Here is a 26,984-nt window from a genome sequence, read left to right as displayed (position 1 = left end):
AAGGTCTCGCCTTCTCAAGCCAGTAATGAAAGTTACTGAGCTAGGTCCTAGGATACGTGACCAAGACACACACAGGCCCCTCGAGTCCTCTCCATCCTTGGCCTCTGAAGCCCTGGGGAGTCCAAGCCTCGTTCACCCTTGGCGCTGCCATAAAGGCCCTTGGGGACGAGGTGAGGTTTCCCTGCAGTGCTGGCCAGAGGGCAGGTGTCAGGAGGCTGGCACATTCCAAGAGCTCCGCACCTGGTCCCACATCGTCACTGTTTACCCCACCCCTGCCCCCCATCTCTCCAGCGGGACTTCAAATGGAGAATGGCCATGTGGAGTCCATGCCAAAGCCAGCCCCTGCTGTCCTGAGCCAGCGGCGTGTCACCCATCACTTGGAGACCGAGACCTTCAAAGGGAAGAGATTTCAGACTACGGTTTCTACGGAGGCCTCAGCAGGTGATGGGTCTTCCTTCCACGCCTCCAGCCCCTGTACACACCCACCCGCCCCACTTCTCCCACAGTGTCCGTTTCTGTGTCTGAGACGCTTGCCCCCCTGCACCGATGGGTGTCGGCACAGACCACTGTGCTCACCGTCCACCTCTGCCTTTCCCCAGAACTTCAAATGCCCATTTGCCGGAGAAGCAGTCACTCGTTTGCTTCCTCCCACAGGGCCTGCTCCTGAACCATTTAAACCCCAAACTCTGCGAGCAGTCTCTTTCCAGAGCCTGCTTCCTTCCCTGGCTGCAATCCACGTGGGCCTGCGCAATGGATGCTGCACAGAAGGGTCCCCAGCCCTCGGACAGCCCCCTCTGCAGGCCAGGACAGTAAATGCTCAAGCTCTGAGCACCGGGCTCTGTGCTGTGAACCCCCAAGCTCGGCCCCTGGCCCCAGTGCTACATCAGGGAGCAGAGGAGCATCGGGTATCTCAAGTTCTGTCTCCCAAAGAGGGAAACGCGCCTCCCAAGACAGGATGTCCATGGATAAACTCTGCACTACTGGGCACCAGCAGGTGGTCAGGGGGCCTTGGGGGGAAGCCCTGGTGGAGGTAGGGTGCTTTTGAGACTCAAAGAAAGCAGCTGTTCACCAGCGAACACAGAAATACCTACGAATCTGAACAGCCTGTAGGTCCCACCACTGCATGCCAGCCCTGGTAAAGGGGATGGACATAGATCAACCTCATCTATGCCTCACTTTCCTCCCTTGGAAGCGAGCTTGACCTTGATAATGGGGACAGAATCCTTATACTAACAGTAACAGCAGCGGTTGCCATCTGAGCATTTGCCACGGCCATGAGGTTTCCCCAGTGCCACCCGACAAGAAAGACGCTGCTACTCCCACGTAATGCATGAGGGGCACTAGGTCTAGCGGGGTTAAAGGACACAGGACAATGGGGGTCAACAGCACGGTAGCAAACATCCCACCTCCCACACTTTCCCGTGGCCTCTTCGCGCTCCGTGCCAACGCCGCTAATGACGTCTCCTTAAACACCGAGCTGCCATGAAGACTGAGACGGCAGCGTCAGGTGCTCAGCGCGGAGTAAGTGGAGTCGTAACTTTTATTTCTATTTTTATTATTATTGCCCAAGGTAATAACAGTAGCAGAGCTGAGGAATCCCTCTGGTGCCTTCCTATTCTAAAAATCCTATTAATTTACATGACATTTCACATGCAAGGGGCTGTAACAGATAACATTTATAATTCACTTGTGAGTGATAAGCTTTCATTTTCTGTCAAGTACAAGTTCTACCCCTGGTGGGGCAGATTGCCAGCAGCTCAGGGAGGGTTTGACTGGGGTGGCCGTGACCCTGTGATGAGGTCACTGCTGGTGTGGATGCGGATCCCAGAGCCCAGGGCCCGCACTGGTCAGCTGGGCCGATCCTCTCGACGGTCCTCTCGCCCTGACGTGCTAGTCCCCCAATAGACCTCCTGCAGCTGCTCCTGCCTCCTGTAGGAGGGAGCCCAGAGGAGCCTTTCTGGTCCTTCTGTGGGGTGAAATCCTGCGAGTTCCGCTCGCCCCGGCAAGCACCTTGCCAGGACAGGGGCAGGGCTCCCTCGTTTGCCACTGCGCCCCTCGTGCTTAGCACAGGGCCTGTGATGGGAGGTGTGAGTGCGAGGTATGTGGTCAATGCATGAAGCTGAGCAAGAGGGATACATGGAGGATGTGTGGACACACGCAAGGGACAGGGGAAAGGTGTCTGTTCCCACCTCACCTGAATCCCCAGCATGCTCAGGGCTGGGCCTGAAGGTAGAAGAAAGACCAGAGAGGCCCTGAGTGGGTGCTGCTCAAGAGCATGGCTGGCCCCAGACCCCCTCTACAAACCCATGGTGTCCTGGGCCAGCCGAGCACCTGCCTGGCCCACAGTGGGGCAGCGGGGCCTCCGTGGGAGAGACAGCAGCCTATGCTCAGCTCTCTGTCTCGGAGTGGGTTTGTCTAGGCCAGGAATCCAGTGCCAGCACCACAGCCACAGGGCCTGCCTAGGGGTGTCGACAGACGCCCTCTATGGCAAGGGTGGGGTCAACGTGCCCGCTCACTGTCTGCCTGGACTGCCCTGGGTCTGGAGAGAAATGGCATCAGCAATGTTGAGCTATCTCTGCTCAGGAGCAGGCCATCATAGCTCAGATGGCTGCTATGGAACCACAGGGGGCAGGCACACGAGGAGTGCCGTGTCTGCGCTGTCCCGGCCTCTAGACCTGCCTGGCGAGCTTCTAGCTGCACTTGACAATCCAGCTCAGAGGGTGCCTGCTGGGATCCAGATGCTTGTGGCTCCCCCCAGCAGCCACCAACATTCATACGCTCCAGTTCGCATCCTGAGGCGATGGTATCAGGAGGTGGGGTCTTGGGGAGGTGATCAGTGGCCTGTAAGGGACCCCAGAGAGCCAGCTGGTCTCTCCTGGAGCCTGGACCTGGGCCTTCCTAGCCTTAGGAACTGTGAGCAAAGGGTTAAAGGACACAGTCCTTTAACTATGTCCCCTGTGGTTTTAGCCACCCAGTGCCCGCTGGTCCATCACAGCAGCCCAGATGGAGCCCAGACTGCTCTCCCTCCAGGCTCCCTCCTCTGTGCTCGCTCAGGACCCTGTGCACAGCGCTGTGGTTGCACTGGCTAGACCAGCAACGAGCCCATCTGGCCACCCAGGACAGCCCCCCAGGCTGGACCGGCGCTCCTGGTGTCCCTGTGCTCCGGGACTGCCTCCAGCAGGCTGTGGGAAGGGCGCTCTTGCCCTGACTGCAGGCACAAAGAGCAGGCCGGATGCAGTGGGCGAGGTCTCCGCAGAAGGGAGTGGGGGCATGCCTTGGCCTCCTGCTTTGTCCTTGGCTGTTGGGGAAAGACAGCAGCTGCCTAAGCCCAGTCTGGCGCTGCTGTCTAAGTAGAATTTCACACCTGGAGTAATTGATGGTTTTTCATTGTTTTGTTTTTTTAAGCTGCAGCCTTTCACTTGCTTCTGCTGATGGAAATGAAAACTGAAAGCTGGGAGAAAGGTGATTAAGTTCCTGCTGGCAGACTTAATGGGGACTTTGTGGGGCTGGTGGTACAGGCACCTAACGAGGTATGGGGGGAGCCTTGGACAGCAGTGCTGGGGTAGGGGTGGGGGGCAGGATCTGGTGGGGACCGGAGTGAGGAGTGGAATCCATGATCCCTCCTGGCCAGTCCTGGCTGGAGCCCGCGGCTGTCTCTGCTCCTCACACAGGCCCTGCTGTGGACACACCCCAACCTTTTCGGAAGCTCTTGACTGTGCCTGGTCCCTGCAGCATCCCCATTTGACTGACAGGGCCAACAAAGGCCCAGAGGCGACTTCCCTCTCCCAGCAAGCCAAGGGCAAGCACTGGCCCGATGTTCTGCCTGAGCCCAGGTGTTCAGGGCTTCCTGCGGGAGCCAAGTGCTCGCTCAGTCCCATTCCCTGTATTTATGCAGAGAGCGGAACCTGTGACCCCGTCAGCTCAGACCACACCGACACATCCCTGCGCGTTTATCAAGAGTCTGTTAGACACCGGCTCTGTCCTCATCTGCCAATACAGCCGCTTCTGCTCCTCCATCCCGAGGGACGAGATGGAGACACAGCCTGCTCCACGCCTCACACCAGGCCCAGGCCCAAGCCCAGGCCCAGGCCCAGGGGATCTGGGCTATGCTACTCAATTGTGCTTCTCCATCTACTTCTAAACCAGTGGACAGGTTTTCCTCACTAAACTTGCTGTTAATATTCAAATGAGAGGCTAAGCCCCAAGGACACTGGGGCCAGGTGGTACAGGGGTGGGCTGGCTCAGGCCCGGAGCTGGCCTGCGAGTTAAGACCTGGCTGTGGCCATCATCCAGGCTGGGGGTGGGGATCCCTGGAGACAGGGCCGCAGGGATTAGGGAGCTGGCGATGAGGCAGATGCATGGGCAGTGTCAGCAGGGATCCCCCCGCAAAGGGGCACTTCCGCCCATGGTGCCGCCACCTCAGTGGGCCCTGGGGTGTGTGAGCCCAAGGTCATGGCCACTGCCCTGGCAAGCCAGCCATCCTGTCCCGGCATTTTAGGACTGGTTTCCGGACTCCCTGTTGAGAGGCCAGCTGCTGCTCACTGGCTCGCTCCATCCTGAGGCCAAGGGGAAGCAGCAGCCCAGGCAGGGCCTGAGAACCCGCCCCGTCGGGCAGCCTGTGAAGGCTCCTAGGCTGAGTGTTTCTGGGCGGAGGGTGAGGAAACAGCCCCTCAGACCTTTCACAGGAGGAAAGAGCTGTGGGGTTAAAATCTGCACCCAGATGAGGCGCCCTCCTAAGCCACTGGTCCTGTGATTGCACCGCGGCAGCCCCGGGACTGCCTTCCCTCTTCCGACAAGGCTGCCGAGACCTCGGGGGCTCCTTCCCTCCAAGAACCAAGCCAGAGAGGGTGGAGCGCTCAGAGGGGCTCTCTGTCCCTTGGGTGGGCTGCAATCGCTCCCTGTGGTGGCCCAGGGGCCCCGCGCAGGCAGGATGTCTCTGGCATGGTGGCTATCAGCATGTCCTGAACGTTGGACAGGTGGATGGGGGAGGGTTGGTGCGGGAGGCAGCCCCTGGCCACGCCCGGGCTGCCCTCCTCAGTCACCCTCCTCCGCTCCTGGGCTGTCCGCCTTTGAGCCCCGCCTTCAGGATCAGACAGACCACTAAGCTTACCTGCAGCAGCCCCCACCACTGGTGGGCCACAGTGGCTTCCCCTTCAGGGGAACAGGGCAGCCCTGCGTGGCGGCCCCTCCTCACCATGTGAAACCCAGAATCGCGGTCTTTCACAGCAACACAAAAGCACTGGCACCAAAGATCACGGTCAGACCGGCGTACACAAGACAAAGCACAGGGCGGGCAGCCGTGAGTTCTGACGCAGCAGCGGCTGCCCAGCGTCTCTTACCCACAGCCTTCCTGTGCTGGGCTATGAATTGGCCTCAAAATCATCCTGTAGCCAGACTCCAGTCAACATCGCACCTGACACAAAACCTGTTCTCCACCGCTGAAGAGGTGGGGGTGCAGACTGGCACTTCCAGAACCGGAGTCCAACTGAGAACCGAGATGGCCAGGGAAGGTACCCCCCCCCCCCCAATTTGGGGACCTGCACCGCCCCTGCTGTTAGCACATGGGAGGGAGGCACGTGTGCTGAGCCATGAGATGTTGGCCTGGCTCTCCTGGGTACCCCAAGTACCCAGCGGAGGCCCCTGTCAGCTGTTGAGACTTTGGCCCAAACCCTTTTTGGTGGTTGGAGCCACATTAATCCTGCCATCTCTGGCAGAGCCCAAAGACCCCAAAGGATCCCCAGCCAGGCCAAGGCAGGGAGAGAGGAAGGGGCCGAGAGAGCATAAGGCAGGGGGCAGAAAACTCACCTTTGTAGCTTCTTCACGAACCCTACCCCACCGCCTCTCCATACCCCTCGGCTCACCTTGGAAGTCTGACCCCTCATCCTCCACTTAAAATCCTCTGAAAACACTTCATCTCTGGGATCGACTCGCGTTTCCCAAACCTGAGGCACAGCCCCACGCAGCCCAGACTTCTGTCTCGCCTCAAGCTCCCCAACTCTGAAATGCTCACACCTCCGGAGCCTGCAGTGCCTCCTCCCTCGGGTCTGTAGCGGATATGGCCAAGTGTCCCCTAGTGTCTGTTTTTTCCTTCTTCCTTCGTCTGGTACAAAGGCATTTTTGGAATAAAGGCTTTTTTGATATTTCCTTGTAGTGGAAACTGGCCACATGACTAAGGTCTAACCAAAGGTATCCAAGCAGAGTGCTACATCTGACTTCTAAGAAATGTTACTAAAGGGAAGAAGTAGATTCTTATGGACTGCCTATGTAATGGCTGGTGCTTGAGCAGCCTCCTTATACTATGAAGTGGAGTCTTATGCTGAAGAACATAGGCCAAGAAACCCTGATGCCTAACATTATGGGGCCACATCCAGGGTTCTTTTATGTGGGAGAGATAAACAAATTCTTCATTTGTTTATGCCATTGTTTTTTGTTTGATTACTAACTTCTGTGTTTTCTTTCTTTCTTGAAACTACCTGATTCAGTCTCTAAGAATGTCGTTTCTCTGCCTGGGATACACTTGTTTCTCGTTACCCAGCTAATCGCATGTGACTTTTTAAGGATCTAGTTCTGGCATCACCTTCTCTAGAGGCACAATGAACGAGCGGCCCACCCTGGTCTCCTCCGAGCACAGAGCTCCCCCCTCGGAGCACCTGCCCCATGACACTCTATGGGTCCGGGCACCTTGAAGGAGTCTTACGCCTAATCCAGGGCCTGTGGCTCACCCTGTGGGGAGGCTGGGAAGGGAAAGGATGGGGCATGAGGGTCAGCAGGAAGTCCCAACAACCCTCTGCTTCCTCTGGGAGCCTGCATCACTCCTTTCTCTGACAGGCCGGTCTGACAGCAGGCAGGTCCACGGTGGGTGACAAGGACTGGACAACCACTGGAGAGATGACTTAACCAGAGCACTGATGCCCACTTTATGAAAACTCCACATTATTCCCAGGGTTCAGAGGGCCATGCAGCCTGCTCCAGGCCACACAATGGCTCCCAGACAGCCAGGTGGGCCCTGGAGATGAGGTCCTCAGGTTTCACGTCCAGCAACATCTCCATTGCACCACAGGTGCCTCCTTCAACCTGCACTGCTTCAGGGAGTCAGGACAGCAAGCCGCGTGCACCTCCACACATGCACGAGCGCGGGTATGGGCACCCAACACACCTGCTGCACAGAAGTGGGGGCTCCCAAGGTTCCCGTGCTGCTTTCACGTGAGGGCGGGAGCGCAGGCAGAGGAAGGGGCGCCAGGGCGAGAGCACAGCCGTGGCGGGCAGACTCCCTGCTGCTCGGCTGGGCGACAGAGCACCTCGCGCCAGCCCCGGGGGCTCCAGGAAGCAGGGAGGGCTGGAGCAGGCAGCAGCCAGGGGGAGCGTGCATGCTTTGGGAACCGCATGAGGCTGTGACTAGGGCTGGTTATTTAGTGCATCCAGCTCCCCCGGAGCGAGAGCAGGACCCTGTCAGCTGAGAGACGGCAGCACACAGCATGTCCGTGGTAAACAATTTATTTTCTACCTCAGTTGCTTACAGGGGGGAAAAATGAAACGTCATTAGGGAGAAGCACAGATGAACTATTTACAGAGACGAAGGAAATTCACAACGGCCAAGGCGTCTGTGAGGCAAGCGCACCAGGGCAAGTTCACCAAAGCAAAGCAATTCATAGCAAACCAAAACAGAAGAGGCTCGGGAGAAAGGCCATACAGATTTTTGTTATTCTGAATAAAAAAAAAAAAAAAAGTGTTCATGAAATTGCCTGCAGGGAAATAAAAGGAAACTAAGCACTTATTACATTGAGCGTCTTTAATGAGATGAGTCAAAGTGCGCACACTGGGCGGCGAGGACACGGACACTGGACCGTGGGCTCGCTCGCGTCGCCTGCGTCCAGGGGAAGCGCCTGCCGGTCACTTCTCACAACCATGAGCACGGACAAAGGCGTGACTCTCGAGGTCCCACTGAGCCGCAGCCATTAACGCGAGAGCGGGGTGGGGGGTGGGCAGCTTTCAAACAGCGAAGCGAATCGGGTCAGGAACATGGGCAAAGAGCCTTTTGGAGGCAACCGTCGGCGGTGCCAGCCTTGACAAGAGGCCTGAACAGGGAGGGCTCTCTGCTCCCCCCTCATTCAGCAGAGAATGTGCGGGAGGTGAGGCTGGGGAAGGAGGGGTCCGTGTGGACCCGTGCCCGTGTGCCTGGCAGGTGGCAGTGCCTGGGTGACTCTGCACACGTTCACGGCAACAGCCACTGAGAGGCCCCAGCGACAATCAGATCACCTTTATACAGCTGCTCTTGCAAACTAGGTTTTCCACGTCCTTCGAGAAGAGTCTGTGTGTGTGTGTTCGCTTTTGCTAGTGTCCACCACAGGACATACGGGCTCCAGGTCACACAGCTGCAAGTCTCTAGGCCGCTGGCACTGAAAAGCTCACCTCCAGGAGTGCCCCACTGGTCACTATTTAAAGAAACTTGACACCTTCTCCCTGAAGAGGCTCCAGAGCTTGTGAGAAGTTCTGGGGAAGTGGTGGGAGGAGGCGGTCACAACGCACACGAGACACAACGTGGGAAGGCGATGGAGAATGGAACTTAGAAAACAACGGGGCGGGGCAGTGAGCATGCCAGGGATTAAAAACGAGGGGGTGAAAAGACATTCATTCACATGGGCAGCTAGAACAGTCTCAGTGGGCACAGCAGCTGGGGTGGCCCAGGCTGGGCCAGGACTGTGTCCTCTCTCTAGAAATGGTAGCAAGCCCCATTTGTTATGCCTCTCTTAAGAGCTAGTTGATAAAAATTAAGTCTTGTGAAATCGGCAAATAGTCTGCAAAGTGAAATAAGAACAGAAATTAACAGATTAACCTGAAATGGGAAGGCCAGGGGCAGGGGATAGGAAGCAGGGCAGACCACAGGCCACCATCCTAGTGACTCAAGACTGACGGCCGACCCCAGGCCTGGGTCCGGGCAGGCGCCTGGGCTCGGGAAGGGGGAGCTTTCCCAAAGCTGGCACTGTCCAGGCTTTCTGGCAAAGACCCACTGCCCACCGTTAATATTACCCAAAGGGGTGTGGCCTCCTCTCCCAGAACATCCCATGTATTCTCAGAGAACCACGAAGGTGGGCAGGGGCCAGCTTGCTGAGCACCGACCGTGGCTAAAGAGGGCCTGCCATGGCCCCCATCACAGGGCTAAGATGCTCCACTGACAGAGACATCTAGACCCTGTGCCAATCGGGGTGTACAGGCGAGGAGGAAGCCCCCCCGACAGGAGACCGCGACTGTCGTCCCCTGGGGGACGCAGGCTGTGTGGCTGCAGAATGAACACGGACAGTATGGAGAGTCTGGGCCTCTCCCAAGGACTTGGGTGGGCATTGTTCTCTTAGCCTTGTGAGGAGGGCCTCAGCCCGGGGCTGGGAGGGGCCAGGGTAGGAAGTGGGTAAATGCTGAGGAACCTGCATGGGAAGACCACAAAGCACATAACATCAGGACAGGGTGGTGGTGATGAGATGGCTGTGCTGACTTCACCAAGTCACAGGATCCCCAGACAGAGGGAGGGGTCATGCAAGCAACCTGACGGGGGCCAGGGTCGAGCGATCCCAGCTCTGAGCCTCGTTTTGTGCTTGGCAGCTCTGGCGGGACCCACACTCCTCACTGGCATGAGGCAAGAGATGTTGCAGGCACATCCCCAGCTGCTCTGCCCCTCAGGCCAAGGAGGGGCCAAGTTCCAGAGGGTTCTACAGGGAGTAGCCCCTCCCTGAGCTCTTGGCTGGAACAGGGGCCTGCTCAGCTTCGGAGGTGCTTGGGGGCACTGGGGCAGGTGATGGAGCCAACGCTGTGCTTGGCCCAGCTTCTCTAGGGCTGGGGTCAGGAGCAAGATGAACTCTGCTACCAGCCTGGCTCCCCACAAGGGGGCTGGGCAGCTAGGTCCAGCCCCAGGGCTGCCCAGGGTCACTCGCACTCTACTCTCCTTGAGAGCGCGGCTCTCAAGGCCTCTGGTGGCCAATTTCTGGCCATGGGTTAAGAGAAACCAGAGGTGTCCAGGGAGTGAACGGGGAGGACGGGCACTGGACCGTCTGCTGGTCGAGAGAACAGAACCACTGACTCCCCTGTGCCAGGGAGCTGCTCCCAGAACGCTGCAATGCCTGCGTTCTGTCCCGTTCATACCCAGCGCATTGCCAACCCCCAGCTCCCGAAGCCTTGGCCTTCGGTAAAGGGCTGGGCATCCGGGGAACCCCATTCCACTCTGCAAAGTCTTGGCTGTGGGGGCCAGGGCGTGGCCACAGAGCTCTACCAGGTGTTTTCTGAGTTGGCTCCCGGGGGCCCCCGAGGGCAGGCTCTCAGGTGAGACAGAGGCCCAAGCAGGGCACCGACTGTGTTGCACCCTGAACTGACCCACACTGAGATCCCTCACCTCTGCCCTTCTGGGACCAGCAGCACGCTGAGGGCCACACGTGTGGCTAACAAGTGGTTGGAAAGCACTGGGCTAGTGTGGCTCAGAACCGCACTTTTCTTTCCATTTAATTACTTTAAATCTCATTTAGCAGCTAAACGGACACCAGGTGATGGCGAGTGTGGCGGCTGCCACCGGGACTGCTGCCTCTTACGGGCTGTGACCCCCTGCACAGGGTTTCCTACCTGTGTGCCCTGGGGTCGTGCGGGCAGGTGGGGAAGATCTCAGGACACTGCCGGCCTGCACACAGCCCCATGCTGTGGGTCCCCCAAGTGCAGCTCAGGGATCTTGCTGGGGGCCCCTTCCAGTTGAGAAACCATCCCTGACATTCTTGTGGGACATTCTTGTGGGAGCCTCTAGCTTGCAACCCCTGTCCTGTGACCCACACAACTGCAGAGACCTCAGCCCCCATCTACAGAAGAGACAGCAAGGCCCAGAGAAGGCAGGTGACCTGCCCCAGCCTCTGGGCCACCTGGTGTTGGAGCCAGGACAAGAGCCTGGGCTCCCAGAGCGGGTCAAGGGAGCTCTTCAGCACAGGGCACGGCTCTCAGTGTCCCAAATATTTTCCTGGTCCCAGAGCTCGGGCTGAGGCCAAGGCCAAGCAAGCACTTCCTTCTGCTCCGGCTCAGCAGCCTCCCGGCACCAGATCACACCTATGATGCTCCCAGGCCAAGTCTAGACAAGATGACAACAGGCGGGAATCTCCGCCTGAAGCCCAACCCCAGCTCCCCCCACCGGTCAGCGACAAAGCCTCTCCCTCCCCCAGCAGGCAGCCGGCAGAGCACAGGTTCTGCTCCTAACGCCTTCCCCAGAAGCCTCACGGTCCACCCCCACCGACGTCCAGCTCCCCAGTGGCCTCTCCTCAAACACTGCTTCCCTGAGCACCCAGCCCTCTGAGCCCACACCCATCCGTCCTGCTCCCGGGCCTGCCAGCTGCCTCGGAGCGGCAGCAGCCTCAGCGAGTGGGCATCGAGGCGGGTTCTGCCGCCAGCTTCCAATGCTCACACAGAGGGAAAGGCAAAACAGCCCCACCCGGACTGGACAGCCTCCCAACGCCAGCAGCACAACACCAGCACACAGCAGAGGGGCAGCAAAGCCGGCGCAGTCAGGCCCGAGCCGGAGAAGGAGAGGAGGGGAGGAAGGAGAGGAAGGGAGGAGAGGAAGGCAGGGAGGTTAGAGAGGCCACAGGCCGCAGGCACTCAGGGTGGAGGAGGCAGGCAGCAGGGTGGGCGAGGGGGGAAGAGCACCCTGGGCCTAGAGCTCAGTCCCCAGCAGGATTCAGGGAAAGGGGGTGAGCAGAGGGGGCCTCCTGCCTCCATTCCTCATTCTTTCCCTCTCTCATTAAAAGCTGCCACTCTCATGAACAACTTCAGTGCATCAGAAATGAGCTGCATCCTGACCGTGGACTTGAAAGCTAGCACATTCGAGTCATCTCATAGTGAGGCGTCAGAGTGAGCTGCATTCCTTTCTGGGGTCATCCCATATCCCCCCACCCTCCCAGTACAGCCCACCTCCCAGGTTTCCCCAGCGCCGGGAGAACCGGCCACTCACCTGGGAACTGATAGCCGTAGCTAGGAGCGAATCCGGGGTAGCCGCGGCCATAGGTTGCCACAAAGTTGGGGTAGCCTTGAACACAGAAAGACAGAGCTCCGTCAGTGCTGCCGTCCCGGGCCTGGGTGCCCTGCCAGGGCAGGTGGCAGGGAGGCACAAAAGCACTCGTCTCCTGGGAGGGTCTTTACCCAGAGCCTTGGGCAGCCAAGGGTGCTGCTTGTAGCCTGATGGCAATCAACCTGTATTTGGGCAGCCAGACCCCCACCCCGCCAAAGTCCATGCACTTTCTTGAACCTGCAGAGTAAATGCCACGCATTAGCACCGACCACGAGGCCATGCCTGGCTCTGACATTTGGAGAGCTTACCTGAGTGTATTCTACCTTACAGCTGTTGACAGTAGAGATTAAAGTCCTCGACATGCCTCCTCCCGCGGCAGTGGGCAACAGGGCCAGCGCCCTGCAGATGGGCACTTGGGGGCGGCAGATGAGTGGCCAGACTCAGGGCTGACCTTGTGCCTCTGCGAATGCCAGGCCTAACGAGCGACGTGATGGCCTGGGGACCCAGCACAGACATTGTGTGGAGATGCTGAGAGCTTTGAGAGACCCCTGGGGACTGGTGAGGGGCTGCCTGTGCTAAATTATACACATGGAGTGTGGCCCACACTGAGGCCTGGGGGCGCTTTTCATACAGGCATTTCAGGGCCTGCAGGCTGCTTCCGGGTCCATCTCAGCAGACAACCAGGGAGTGCCGTGGAAACTGCACGGCCCGGCGTGGGGCCAACAGGAAGCCCTGCTGGCGAGTCCTGGTGTGACCGCCCCCGGTCTGTTGTTAACGCCCTGTGAACTGTCCCTCTGGATCTCAGCGAGTCACTGCGCCCATTCGGACCACCTCACTCGTCACATCCTTGCCTCTGATTCTGACTACAATAGAGGCCAGCGTGACCTTCTTGGCCTCAGGAGACCCGCGGCCACCTCTGCTCCTACCTCTGTAGGCTCACTTTGCCTCGCTCTACACTAGGTATGGACGCCTTGGTACATTCACGCCTTACAGACACCACAGGCCACCCTGTTGCCACCACACACATGGCCTTGGCTCTGACTGGTGAGAGGCAAACATGTGGTTGTTTTTGCGTTTTGCACCTGAACTCCCTCCCTAGGCGTGAACCTTGGGGAGAGGCCTGCCCCAACACGGAAGCTGCGCCGGCCTCTCTCCTGCGCCTCCAGAGTGTGGCAGGAGGAAGGCAGGCACGACACCTGGGCAGGGCCACCAGAAGCCTCCCTGGGGATCCGCCTCTGGTTTGGTGGGGAAGGGAGGAGGCTGTGGCTCAGCGTTTATTCTGGCACCAGCAGCAGGATCCAGCACCCAGGGATGGTGACAGTGGCTCCCATCCAGGTCACCTCCGGGCTGTCTCTGGTGGGGGCTGTGGCTCAGCCCACCTGGCCGCTTCCTGTTTTCCAGGCTTCCCGACAATTCTGTGCCCTGGCCAAGTTCCTTCTGATGATTTCCTCTGCGTTTACAGCAGTCAGTGCTGCTTCTGCTGTTTACCACCAAAATGCTGGCAGGAAGTTCCTTCTGTGGGTGGATTTACGGCCGGCTCCAGGCTCCCCAGCGATGAGGCCAGCAGTGACCTCTTCCCACACCTGCGTCTGCCCTTCCCTACAAACGCCTGCCAGCTTCTCAGCATCCACCTCCCAGCGGACGGGACCTCTCACATCGCGGCAGGTGCTTGCTGGCCATGCACGTGAGGATGTGAGGAAGGGATCGCCAATTCCCACCTCGTTTGTGCTCAGGCATCGTGAGTCAGACTTGGCTTGTCTTCCCACTGCCCACTCGGAGCTGCTGTGCCTCAGCAGTGCAGAGATGGGCTCCACCATTCTTCACTTTCTCCTAGATGCTGGTGGGCCTGCCATCACACCCGAAGTGCACTTGTCTGGAGGTCAGGAGACTTCGGTGCCAGGGCTGTCTCTGGCCTGAGATCATGCCCGTGTTATGGTTGCAATGCTGGTGCCCTCTCGGAATTCCTGTGCTGAAATCCTCACCCCCACTGATGGTGCTAGGAGGCAGGGTCTTTGGGAGGTGATTGGGTCAGGAGAGTGAATGCTCTTTGCAACAGGGGCCACAGAGAGACCCTCGCCTCCTCCAAAACCTAAGGACACAAGTGAGAGGGCATCCTCCGGACGGACGCAGGCCCCCGTCAGCTGCAGATCTGCCAGTGCTTCCTCTTGGCCTTCCCGGCCTCCAGCACTGTAAGCCACCCAAGTCCATGGGGCTTTGCTCCCAAAGACCTGACCTAAGACAGGGGTCTTCCCTGTTCTCTCGGAGCTGTGTCTCCGCCTGTGGAGGTTTTGCACGACCCTGCAAACAGGGATTTCCCAGATTCCCCAGAGACCAGCTGGCGCTCCTCTCCCTGGTTCAGCCAGAGCCTTCCCAAGTCCGCAGTCACAGTGAACTCCCTGCCAGCTGCCCTGTCAACTTCAACAGGGCCTGACACCCGGCTCCATCACCCAGACGGGGGATCTCTCTGGAGAGGGTTGCCTAGGCGAGACAGAATTACTCAGCAGCTCTGCACCAACTGAGACCTGAAGAGCCCAGGGGGACGCTGGGTGCAGGTCCCTCATGGGGAGAGGAGTGGAAGGGGAGCAAGCAGCGCCTGGGACCCACACATCTTCAAGGGCCACATGCGCTCTGGCTCCTTCCTGGCTGTTTGCTTCACAGCTGAGCAGCCCAATTCGCCTCCAAATTAATCACCTGCTTACAAATCAGGCCTTTTCAGCACTAGATCTCTTAGACCATTATTTCAACAATATCGATACACGGATTATATGCAAGCGGCCAAATCACCGCTGCCTAGGGGCTTCACTGCTGAAAATAGCTCCTTCGCCCCTAGCCCCAGAGCTGGAATCTTACATATTTAGTAGTAATAAGACAGCAAGTGTGTGCCCCCTCCCTCGGCATGGGATGGCGGAATGGCCAGTCCTCCCAGCACGCAGGCGGCCAGTACCCTTCCGGCCAGACCTGAGAGTCTTCAACAAGGAAGAAAAGTGTGATGAAGTTCACCCCGGCTTTGGGCCTCACCCACTCTTCTCGGAGACATCCATGTCTCCTGGATGAGGCAAATGAGAATGCAGCACGGGCCAGAGCGGGGGATCTCATCTCCACTCCCCATCACAGAACATCTTCTAGGTCAGGCAGATGAAATTATAAATTTATAATACAACATTACTTCAATTTTCCTCTTCATTTGCTGCTGTGCAGTCCAGCTCTGCTCCAACAGCTCGAAGCCCCAGCCACACGGGGGAAATTGGCTGGCTGCATATCAATAGCGCATTACAGCAGACCCACGTGGACGCTCCATCACGCCACGTTACGCTGGGTGACCCGGCCACCGCTTCCACTAGCAGCTGGGCCCCTCCTGCGCTGGCCACTGCACAATTTATTTGCTCCAGTACTCTGGATGCCTGATCAATCCCACAGTAATTATCTCTTGTCACTAAACTAAAAAAAAAAAGAATCTAGCTTCTGCCTGGCAGGGCCCCTTCCTCACAGACCTGGTTCTTCTATCGTGGGAGCAAACTTCAGACACCGTCATCAGAATTTGTGTCTGCCAGTGAGCTCATTCTGGGCCCCATTTTGGGGATGCTGGTGGGGTTCTCAGAATTGAGGTTCTGGGTCTTTGCTCCAGCCCTTGAGATGTCTGCATTGGAGACAGGTCCGTGACTCATCCTCCCTCAGGGCCTGTGACGCAGCCACTCAGAGTCACGGAAAACTGCTCCCACCAGGCCCCTGACTTGAAAGAGACAAGAGAGAAGGGCTGTTTACCCAGGGAGCCGCCAGCGTGTGACACAGCTGCTCTGTGACATGCAGAGCGTTGCCTGGGGCACCGCGTCAGCTCCACGCCTTCTGCAAACAGACAAAACACTAAGCCCAAGAGCCCTTCCTGGGAAGGACACACAGGCCAAAGTCTACAAAGGCGCCTGCCCCCAGGACCAGCCTGAGCTACAAGGGCTCCCCTCCAGACTGTGCTGTCCAATTTAAACTGAATGACAGTGAGCTCCAAGGAGAATCTGGGTTCCTCAGTCGTGTAAGCCGTGGGTGCAGTGCTCACCAGCTGGCGTGCAATGTGGCTGGGGCAACCACACGAACAGGTGCACGCAGGGCTCCCTCACCCCTGCAGTTCGGTGGCCTTGCTGCCCTGGACTGACAATGAAGACTGGAATTCCAAGTCTCCTCTGGTCACCAGGAAACAGCCGAGCCAATGAGGCCTTCCCTGGGAACGCCCCAAGCAGTACTGTTGGGAAGGACAGACCTCATGGGCAATGACAAACGTGTCTCTAGAGGCATGGTTCTAAGATCCTCTCCACCTCCTTCATGTCTGTTAGTGCCAGCCAGCCCGTTCTTCTCCCAGGTCTTCTCAACAAGGACTGGCTTTGTTTTTAAATTTTTAATGTTTTAACTTTCATTTCAGAGGGGATTAAAGCTCAGGAACGCTGGGTCAGGATTTCATGGGGCTTCTCAGGAGAGCATAGTGAAGAATGCTTTTGGGGGCTGGTGCTGTGGCATAGTGGGTTACGCTGCTGCCTACAGTGCTGGCATCCCGCGTGGGTGCCAGTTTGAGTCCCAGCTGCTCTACTTCCGAACCAGCTCACTGCTAATGGCCTGGGAAAAGCAGCGGAGGATGGCCCAAGCTGAACCCAATCTGGCTCCTGGTGTTGGCCTGGCCCAGCCTTAGCCACTGCAGCCACCTGGGGAGTGAACCAGCAGATGGAAGACCTCTTTGTCTCTGTAACTGCCTTTCAAAGAAATAAAAAAGAAAAAAAAAAAAAAAAGAAAGAAAGGAAAAATAGAATGCTCTTGGCTCCAGTGCCTCAGCTGGTCAGAACCTCTCATTTCCTGGCCCGCCAGTGTGAAGTTCAGCTTCAAGGCCGTAGCAGTGTGCCATTTCTCCACCACTGGTGTGAAATAAACAGCACGAGCCCATGAGGCCAGCAGGGGTAAGGGCTCGAGGTGACGTGGCGGAGGGCAGAGAGAGCTAACGGCAATCAAATATTTCAACAATCATCATGTGTTTGCTTTCATGAGGTCTGCCTTCATACAGCAAAACTACAGATCCTACTGCAGGCAGCCGGACAGGGTGGGTTCTCGGCTCCCACGTGGCAAGGCAATGAGCCCCACGAAGCTGTAAAAACACCTTCTGTAAGGGTTTCAGTTGATTGGCTTTTGTCTGGGTCAAAGGTAGGAGACCTAGTTTCAGGATGAACCCTTATCTTCTCTCCTGCTTCCTTAAGGAATTCCCACTGGACTGATTCTTCTATGATCCTGACAAAGACTAGGAAAGCCAGGATCAAAACAGGTGTAGGTTTTCCCCAGGGGTATTTGCAGCCGTATCCAGAGAGATCAGAACAGAACAACCTGGCAGCTAGACACCCAGCGCTTCCTTCGCTGAGCCCTCCCTCCGAAAGCACGCAGGAAATCTTACAGGATGTTTAGAAATTAGCTCCAAGGTGCCCAACGTCCCTTCCAGTGCACCCTGTGGACTGTCTCCGACCCCTCGCTGGAGTGACAGCTCCCTGAGAGCAGAGGGCCTGCTCTCCACCGCTTCCTTGGAGTGTAGGACAACACCTGCCCCTTCGTAAGTACTCAGCAAATACTTGGTGAACGAATGTTAACATTTTAATGGTTTGTAGTCTGAATTTAAAAAAAAATTCCTAGAAGTGCTACTAATTTTCTGCTCTTTCAGCAATAAAAATTTAACCACTGAAACCTTATTTCATTCATTAATACACTGCTAAAAAATGTTTTTCTACTGGAGCCAAGTTCATCAGCCAAATTGTCATTGGCGACAATGGCGGTGGTCCCAGGACTGATGTCAGGTCATCTCACCAGAGGACTAGGCTCTGCCAGTGCCACATGGCCACTTTGGAGGGAAGAGGCCCACTAACGAGAGGAAGTAGAATCAGATGATGGAGCCAAGGCTTCCGTCACAGCATGCCACACGGTGGTGTCCTAGCCCAGAGACTCCACAGGCCCCAGTGCCCAGCTGTGCCAATGGGCAAAACGATGACAGCCAGGGAGCTCACGGTAGTGCACCGGGGAAGGCTCGCAGGGGACGGTGGCCTGGCTGGGGGACAACAGACACCCAGACCTTGAGCCCATGACTCCATTCCCTGAGTGCTCTAGACCTGACTCAGCTGTTTTGCTTAGGCTGAGCTGGCCGGTGGCTGGGGACACCCTTGGGACCTCTTTGTGGAGACCAAGCTCAGCAGCCACCTGGATCCTGTAGAGGCTGAGAATCCGGGAGGGCTTGGGGCAGATGTGGCCTGGAGCCCAGCATACGGATCTTTGTGGGTGGCCACAACTCAAGGATCATCCAAGGGCCCTGAAAGCAGGAGGGGCTGCCTAGGCCACAGCACGGGTCTCATTCATGGGTCTACCCAGGTTCTTGGCCAGGGGCAGTGGTAGGGTGTCGGACACCTACACGGTGGATGATCCATCCAGGGAGCCTGCATTGCTGTTGCTCCCATCACTGGATCTTGTTGATTCGGGTCACACACTTTTCCTCAATTGAGCATTTCTGAAAGTGGGACTTATCTCCAGGCAATGTGATGAGGGAGCTTCCCACAGCAAAATTCAAGGCACACCTTGTCCTTTCTGAATGGCGCACCAAGACTGTGTCTTATTAGCCACTGCATCTTAGATTTGACAAAAGACAGCATCTGCCAGACAACACATATTTCCATTTATCCTCCAACAACTCCATGAAGCGAGATCACTACCCCATGGATGGGGTCAAGGAAGAACAGAGAGGCTAAGCTACCTGCCCCAAGCCACACAGCTGAAGTCCTGAGCTCTCTTCCCTGGACCCTGCCCTTCCTTGCTGAAGGCCTGCTCTAGCCAGGGCTGGCACCATCAATTCCATCCAAAGCACTCTTTTTTTGGGGGGGAGGGAAGACCTGTTCACCCTAGGGGTGGACTGGATGGGGTCTCTGTCTCAATCAGTTACTGCAGGCAAAAGCCTTAAGTAGTGGGGCAGGGGTGGGGCTGGATTATAACTAAAGGGTGAACTACGATATTTTTAACCAACAATCACTTCTTTGCCGTGGCCCAGGAAGTCACAGCCAGGAGTGCCGGAGGACTGGGAAGTGTCAGGCAGACGAGTAAGCACCTGGCACGCATCCCATCTCCATCTCCCAGTGAGTAGGAGACACGCAGGTGGCGGCTGCAGAAGCCCAGGGACCACGCACATCTCCTGTCACCTTGGCAGGTGCTTTCAGAGGGGGACCACTGGCTGCCCAGCCAGCCGGGAGCCTCTTGGCCTCCCACGATTAGATCGTCCCTTCCTGAGGCTGCTCCTTGTGAACAGAAGGCTCTTGGCTTGCACAACCTTCTCCTTCCTGATGAAATGACACTTCCACCAGGAGGGGTGCCCTGCTTCCCCATGCTCCTAAGAGCCCCTGCAGTGCTACTGAGATGAATTAAGTATCCACGTGATGAGCTGTCACATGGGGCCACTCCTGCTTGGGCTGGGCAGGCAGCCAGTGCTCAATGACCATTGCCTGGTGAATGTCTCCTGCCCCAACTCCTGCCATGGCTCACATTATGAAACCAGTGGGTGCTCCTGTGTGTAGGGATCCAGGCTTGGGTGCTCGGAGTTTGGGAAGTTGAACACAGCTGTGCCCGTGCACATGAGCCAAGTTGGCTTCACTCCATAGCTCTCTGCCCAGATGCAAACTGGCTCATTCTTCCTAGGGTGCAAAGGTAGACTCCAGAGCTAGGGCACTTCCTGAACCCTGGATCCTAGAAAGTCTGCCACTTTACATCTGAGGGCTGTGACACCCATGTTAAATCCAAGAAGCCAAAAGCCAGCACGTTGCAAGGAGTTCAGCCCTGTTTCTTGCAGGTTTGACTTCAACATTTAAAGCTATTAATTCTGGTGGAGTTTCTTTTGATATGCAACATAAAGACCAGTAAGTTATTTTTTATGGTCAGCCATGCAGTAATTCTGATTTTTCAAATCATTTAAAAATAATAATGACAGGTACTTATATTTAGTTTAGGAGCCAGCTTTGTGACATAGTGGGTTAATCTCCTGCTTGTGATGCCAAGCATCCCATATTGGAGGAGAGGTTCTGTCTGTCTCTCCCTCCCTCTGTTATTCTGCCTTTTGAATAAATCTTTTATATGGATATACACATATCCATGTATATATACATATTTAGACTATTTAATGCTTTCTATCAACAGGTACATTCCTGTGTACCATACTGTTTTAATTACTGTTGCTTTGTTTTATGTTCTGATAAGATAGAACTACTCTTCTCATTCTCCTTTTTAAAAAACGTTCTCATGGGTTTCTTCTTCCACCTAAGTTTTAGAATCATCTGCCCAATTTTTGAAGAATTACAATCAGAGTATTCTTTGAAATTGTTAAACCACAGAAGTTAATTTGAGAAGAATGAACACTCTGGCCATTTTTCAGATCCTCGTGCTGTCTTGCTCCATTTTCTGAAGTCCCTACAAATAGCTTTACCTGCCCCTGCTATTTCCACAAGACAAGCATGTAGACACAATTCTTTGTAAGACCAGGCAAAGTTTCATACATTTAAAATGAAGCCAGGAATGATTTAAACAGCAGATCTGAAAACACATAAAGAGCTTATCAAACAATATGGAAGAGAGACTCGCAGCCAAACCGAATGAAAACCCATTAACACCAGACAGCTCATGTGCCTGAATGGAATTTCACCATTAACTACCATTTATCCCATTTAATTAGTATTTTCCCGACACACAATAACTTGCACTAAAACACCGTTCTCTCGCCTTGAGATTTCTAATTATTGCTGCGACCGCACCATCGCGCATCTCTGCCGCGCTCCCCATCTTTCATGCCATTTAAGCGGTGAGATTTTCAATTATCTACGCAGGGTGGACAGAGATACCTTTGAGGAAGGGGGCATAACATGCAACTCAATTTCTCTAAAAGCCAGGAGAGATCATTTTTAGTCAGAACAAACACACTTTGTCTTTTATCTTTTTTTTTTTTTTTTGCAAATAAAGAGTAAAACAGCCTATTTAAAACATCCATTTAAATGCAAATTTTGATATCCCAAGAGAAAAATGTTAATCATTTAAATAGACAGGATTATCGCCCACCCTCAGGACTTCCCCTCCTCGCCCAAGTTTTAGAAAACATAGCCTTAGCCTCCCAAGTAAAGCCAGCCTGGGGTCAGAGGTCACCAGTCCAGAAGGCGGAGGCCTAGGGAGACCTTCCCTTCTTCAGAGGAGATAGATGAAACAGTACCAAATAACCTCTGAGCCAGGCATGAGGGAAGACAAATACTCGGATGTGTACACACACACACACACACAGGGTCCAAAAGCCCATGGACAACGCCTATCATGTAAACTTACCTTTCAATTCCATGTTTCCACGAACTTTTATGTCCCTTTCTGTGTGTGTGTGTGTGTGTGTGACTACACATGTGTGAGTTTATGTAATCATCACAATGGTCTTGGAAAGGGGAGAACTGTCATCCTTATGTACAGAAAAGGAAACTGAGGCTTAGGCATTTCAAGCAGCTGGTTCAACTGGCGGATGACCAGTGGGCGCCAGGTGTCTCCTGCCCTCCCGTCCGCCGCCACCCCTGGGCTCCCGACTTACCAAGCATCCCCATGCCCAGCATGAATGCGTCCATGGTGTAAGGCAGTCCCCGGGCCCGGCCTCTCGTCCCAGGTGGGAACATGACTTCCTTAGGCTGGGCTTTCTTACATTCTACCTGTTAAACAGAAAGGAGAACAAATGAGATGCAAATGAATTCCCCGCAAATGTCAAATGCAGGACTGATCTGGTTATGGGCTAAGTTATTTTTAGCCTTGCTCCTTACTCACTGTAAAAATAGCCGTGCTGAGTAAATGGCCTGCAAAATAAATATTTAAGAAAACACGCCACTTGTGCAAATCTTGCTGTGGAAAAACCTACAAGGATGAAATTGGGTTCTGGAAGGACGGCAAGGACGTAAGGGGGGGAACACACGGAGGTCGGGCTCAGACTGAGGCCTGTGTGGAAGCGGCATGGCTAAGGAGGCAGCTGAGGGCTGCTGGAGGCGCCTGTGAACAACAACAACAACAATGACGACAACAACAATGATCCCTCGTCGCTGCTTGGCTCTTTACAAGTTCCTCTGACAACCCTTCGGGCCAGCGACTTCACATGAGGCCATGTGATCCTGACTCATGAAACAGACAAGCCAGGGTCGGGCATTTGGCCTAGTGGTTAAGACGTGAGTTAGCACACCTGTGTCCCACGCTGGAGGGCCTGGCTTTTGGCTCCTGACTCCAGCTTCCTACTGCTGCAGTCCCTGGGAGGCAGCAGTGACGGCCCAAGCGACTGGGGTTCTGCCTCCCACATAGGAGCCATGGATTGTGCTCCAGGCTCCTGCCTTTGGCCTTGGCCCAGCCCTTCCTGTTGCGGCCATCTGGGGAGTGAACCAGCAGGTGGGAGCTCTTTTGTTTGTCTGTCTCCAAGAAATACATAAAAATAAATAAAATAGGCCATTTAGTTGTAGCTCCCCAGCACAGACAAGCAAACTGAGCATCAGAAGGCCTGGGTTACACATGGAAAGCCGTGCCCCGCAGGTGCTGGCCTAGGAGCCAGATCTTTACAATTTCTAGGTCAGAGAAGCCACTTGCACAAAGCCTATGCCACCCCGCTCCTGAGAGCAGTAAGAGGATTAAACACCGACGCTGTCCATCTGCACTGCGGGGCCTCACTGTGCAGCTGCATCTGCTAGTGGCTGCGAATCTTTCCTCTTCCTCTTCTGCCTCCCGAGTGTCTGAAGCCGATTGCACTCACACCGCCCAGAGGCCCTTACTGAGCCACCTCAACCACACGCGATACAAGCCTGGGGGAAAAAGTAACCCCGCAGCCTGCACGGTCCGACTACCGCGCCTCAAGTTCTCGCTCAGCACTTACTGACTTCTGGTTTACAGATAAATTTAGCAAGCACTGCTGATGAAGACAGGATGTGGTGGGGGAAGGCAGGAATGCTTACAGCAGCCAAAGTGATGGTGTGACAGCCTGGTAGTGATGGGAGAGACACAAAAACCAGGTATCTTATTTGAAAAGCAGTCAGGGCCATACGGCATAGAAGCAAAAGCTCTCCGTAGGGCAACAGCTGCTGAAGGTAGCACCGTAACACAGAAAATTACTACTGTTTACAGCGTGTCGGAGATACCAAGGAAAAGTTAAAAATGTGTACAGTGTCCACTGTTTCCAAAAGGGACCTATGTGAGTTAGCCATTTTGGAGAAATCTCTCATCCCAAATACTTTTGAAAGTATTTTAGTGACCAAGTTTAGGGAAATACCTCCAAAAATGGCAAATCTCTTTTTCAGAGACCCCAGATAACAGGCCTGTGGGTACTTCCAGGAGTTTATGGAGAGGTGGAATTAAACGTTAAGATTATTTTTGCACAAGACATTTGAAATCCATGCACGATTTTTTCGTAATACATAGTGCCACAAACTTTCTGGAAACTCTTCATATGCACTGATTTCAAAAATCTCTGTACCAAAATAAACTTACCTTTTAATTCCATTTCCCACAAATACCCTTCTATTACTCTTACTCTTTAAAGAATGATAATCGGGGACCAGTGCTGTGGCACAGGTTAATCCTCTGCCTGTTGGGCCAGTATCTCATATGGGCGCTGGTTCGAGTCCTGGCCGCTCCTCTTCCGATCCAGCCCTCTCTATAGACTGGGAAAGCAGTGGAGGATGGCCCAAGTGCTTGGGCCCCTGCATCTGCGTGGGAGACCCAGAAGAAGCTCCTGGCTCCTAGCTTCAGATTGGCCTACATCTGACCATTGTGGCGGTTTGGGGAGTGAATCACCAGATGGAAGACCTTTCTCTGTTTCTCCCTCTCTGTCTGTAACTCTACCTCGCAAATAAATAAATGAATAAAACTTTATTAAAAAAAGAATGATAATCACAAATATCTTAAATAATGGAAAAAACAGTTCAATATTAAAGACTGATATGGTTAATACAAGAGGTTTTAATTTTTTAAAGGGAGTTTATCTTTTTAAAATGTTTATTTTTGTTTATTTTCATTTTTCATCTACTTGAAAGGCATGAAGTGGGTAGAGAGGTTGATTTTCTATTCACTTGTTTACTCCCAAGATGCTTGTAACAGCCAGGGCTGGGCCAGGAGCAAGGAACTCCGTCCAGGTCTCACACATGGGTGGCAGAGGCCCACGTACTTGGGCCATCCTCTGAGCCATCACAGGATGCGTTAGCAGGACGTTGGAGCTGAAGCAGAGCTGGGACTTGCACTGGCACTCTGATATGGGGTGGGGGCATCACAAGCCTTAGCTTAACCTTTTGTGCCTCAATGTCTGCCCTGTAAGGACTTTTAAAGACTAAAGGGCAAGAGAAGAGGTTCCTGAAAAAGAAACGGGTGGGAGACAGAAGCAGGCAATTTACAAATGGCTGATGTGCACACACAGTCCCCATTTGGGATAAGACATATTTTTCACCTATCACACTGACAGCGATGAAAGCACTGTTTGCTATAAGGGGCCTTGGAGGGATGGGAGGAGGGGTAGAAACTGGCATACGTTTTTCATATTGGTATATATTTTTCTTGATATATTTGCTAACACAGCAAATGCCACGTACATATCCTGTGACCTAATAATCTTACTGTTACTTGTAGGAATTTATTCTGCAAGAACATATGGTTGAAGTTATTCACCACAGCATTAATTATAATTTTTTTAAATTTGTTTTTTGAAAATTTACTTGAAGGGCAGAGTTACACAGAGAGAGAGAGAGAGAGAGAGAGAGAGAAAGAGAGAGAGAGAGGAACACCGTAAGAGATCTTCCCCAAATGGTTCACTCCCCAAATGGCTGTAACAGCTAGGTTGGGCCAGACTGAAGCCAGGAGCCAGGAGCTTCTTTTGGGTCTCCCACATAGGTGCAGGGGCCCAAACACTTGGGCCACCCTCTGCTGCTATCCCAGGCACATTAGCAGGGAGCTGAATCAGAAGTAGAGCTGAAACTTCAACTCAGGCATTTTGATATGGGGTGTGGGCAGCCCAAGCAGAGTCTTTTTTTTTAAATTATTATTTATTTATTTTGACAGGCAGAGTAGACAGTGAGAGTGAGAGAGAGAGAGAGAGAGAGAGAGAGAGAGAAATGTCTTCCTTTTCCTTTGGTTCACCCTCCAATGGCTGCTGCAGCCGGCGCACCGCGCTGATCTGAAGCCAGGAGCCAGGTGCTTCTCCTGGTCTTCCATGCGGGTACAGGGCCCAAGGACCTGGGCCATCCTCCATTGCACTCTCAGGCCACAGCAGAGAGCTGGACTAGAAGAGGAGCAAACAGGACAGAATCCGGCGCTCCTACCGGGACTAGAACCCGGTGTGCTGGCACCGCAGGCAGAGGATTAGCCTATTGAGCTGCGGCGCCAGCCAACCAAGCTTAACGGCTACAGCAAATGCCTATACCCCAAGCTGAACAGAGTTCATCCACAGTGGTTGTACACTGTGGAGCTATGGAAAAGCATGTCAATAATGACATAGATCAGTCCTGAGAAACTTCTCAGCCCAGGCAAACCAGGACAGCTGGTCACCCTCACTACAAGAGGAAAAAAGCAAGTTACAGAGACCTTTTCAAAAATAAACATACCATATAAAGAAAAACATGAATGTATGTATGCATATGTACACACATAGATGTCATATAAAGAAAAAATACTAAAAAGGACATCCTAAAGTTGTCTTAGAGCTACTTTGTGTTTTTAATTTTCATTGTGTGTTTTACCATTATTTATTTCCCAAGTTTTCTGCTTTTCTTAAGATGATGTAACAATCAGCGGTAGGGCTCTGAGGGTCATCATCATGGCAAGTAGGGGGCGAAGGTGATTAAACAGAAATAAATCCATCCACCATAGGCTTCCAGGGGTGACAACTGGCCCCTGGACCCCAGGCCTCTATTGCAGGGACCAGGAGGGAGGTAGGCTGTGACGCCTCATTTGCATGAACCTGCCGGAGCCTGGGAAGGTGGGCGTGCCCTGTACAGGCAGACAGATAATTACCTAAGGCAACACCAGGATGGGGAATAATATCGCTAACCGGCTCACTTTCTAATAGCCCTATTGGTGACAATCTATGGCATTGTCTTAGGAAAACCTGCTGCCTGTTCCTAGGCAACATGATCAACGAAAATTTCAGGTTTATACAATTTTCATTTAGGGAACATAAAGGTTAACTGACTGTAATGGGAGTATTTTAAACAAACCCACCTACTCTGCCTCTCGCTGAACAGGGCTGGCAGCACCGTTTCATTCTGCTTTGTCTTTGCCAGGAGAGGTGGGCAGTGGGAACTGTGAGGGCTCAGTCAGCCGCCCACCATGTCAATGGTGAGGGCTCCCAAAGGCCATGGGCCATGGTGTACGCACTCTCTGGGGAATCCTGACCTGGCCTGAGCATTGGAGCAACAGGGAAAGGCAACAGTGGCTGGAGGGAGCCTGGTCTGGCCTGTGCTGAAGGCTTCTGGGAAAACTTCACAGAACCAGGAGGCTTTGCCCACGCAGTCCCCTGCTCCTGGAGAGTCCATGTGCCTAGGCGCTGGGGAATACGGGGATAAGTAAGGCAAGTCTCTCCCCGCCTGAGCCCTCGCTCCGTTGTTCTCTTCACACTGATGCAAGCGCTCGCACATCCACTGCCCCACACTCCTGCTGCGTCAGCCTCCAGAGCCTTTTGGGTTCCACCATTTGGGTCACCCAACCCCAAGACCCTCCCACAGGCCCTGCGCAAGCCAGAGAGTTTGGCCTGGCAACCAGGGTTAAAGGCAGAACCCATGTGAGAGAAACTAGCCTATTTCCACAGCCCTGGCCATGAACTTGGGTCAGGTGGCCTCACACCGTGTCCCAGATGCCAACCGCTATGTAATAAACCACTCTCAAATTGAGGGGCCCACTCTGCCTCAAGGCTCTGCACCCTGCTTGGGCTTCTGCT

At 54.4% G+C, this 26,984-nt stretch overlaps 1 protein-coding gene across 12 annotated transcripts in view; it reads right to left on the bottom strand.

The window, feature by feature from the left end:
• The window catches only part of MSI2 (musashi RNA binding protein 2), a 406,247-nt gene that overhangs the window by 37,191 nt on the left and 342,072 nt on the right, over positions 1–26,984 (bottom strand). For 11 of the 12 annotated variants that reach the window (XM_062175386.1, XM_062175387.1, XM_062175389.1 and 8 more), the window contains 2 exons: positions 21,630–21,744; positions 11,969–12,043 (listed from right to left, as the gene is read on the bottom strand). In XM_062175386.1, coding sequence (XP_062031370.1) covers positions 11,969–12,043; positions 21,630–21,744 — 190 coding nt within the window. Of the gene's footprint in view, positions 1–7,509; positions 8,796–11,968; positions 12,044–21,629; positions 21,745–26,984 lie in introns of those variants that run through there. The other variant, XM_062175398.1, reaches the window with a different exon arrangement.

This window comes from Lepus europaeus, chromosome 18 (genome assembly GCF_033115175.1).
Source record: "Lepus europaeus isolate LE1 chromosome 18, mLepTim1.pri, whole genome shotgun sequence".
NCBI classification, from domain to species: Eukaryota; Metazoa; Chordata; class Mammalia; order Lagomorpha; family Leporidae; genus Lepus; species Lepus europaeus.
The sequence above is the reverse complement of the archived record's forward strand: the minus strand, read 5'-3'. Positions and strand labels throughout refer to the sequence as shown.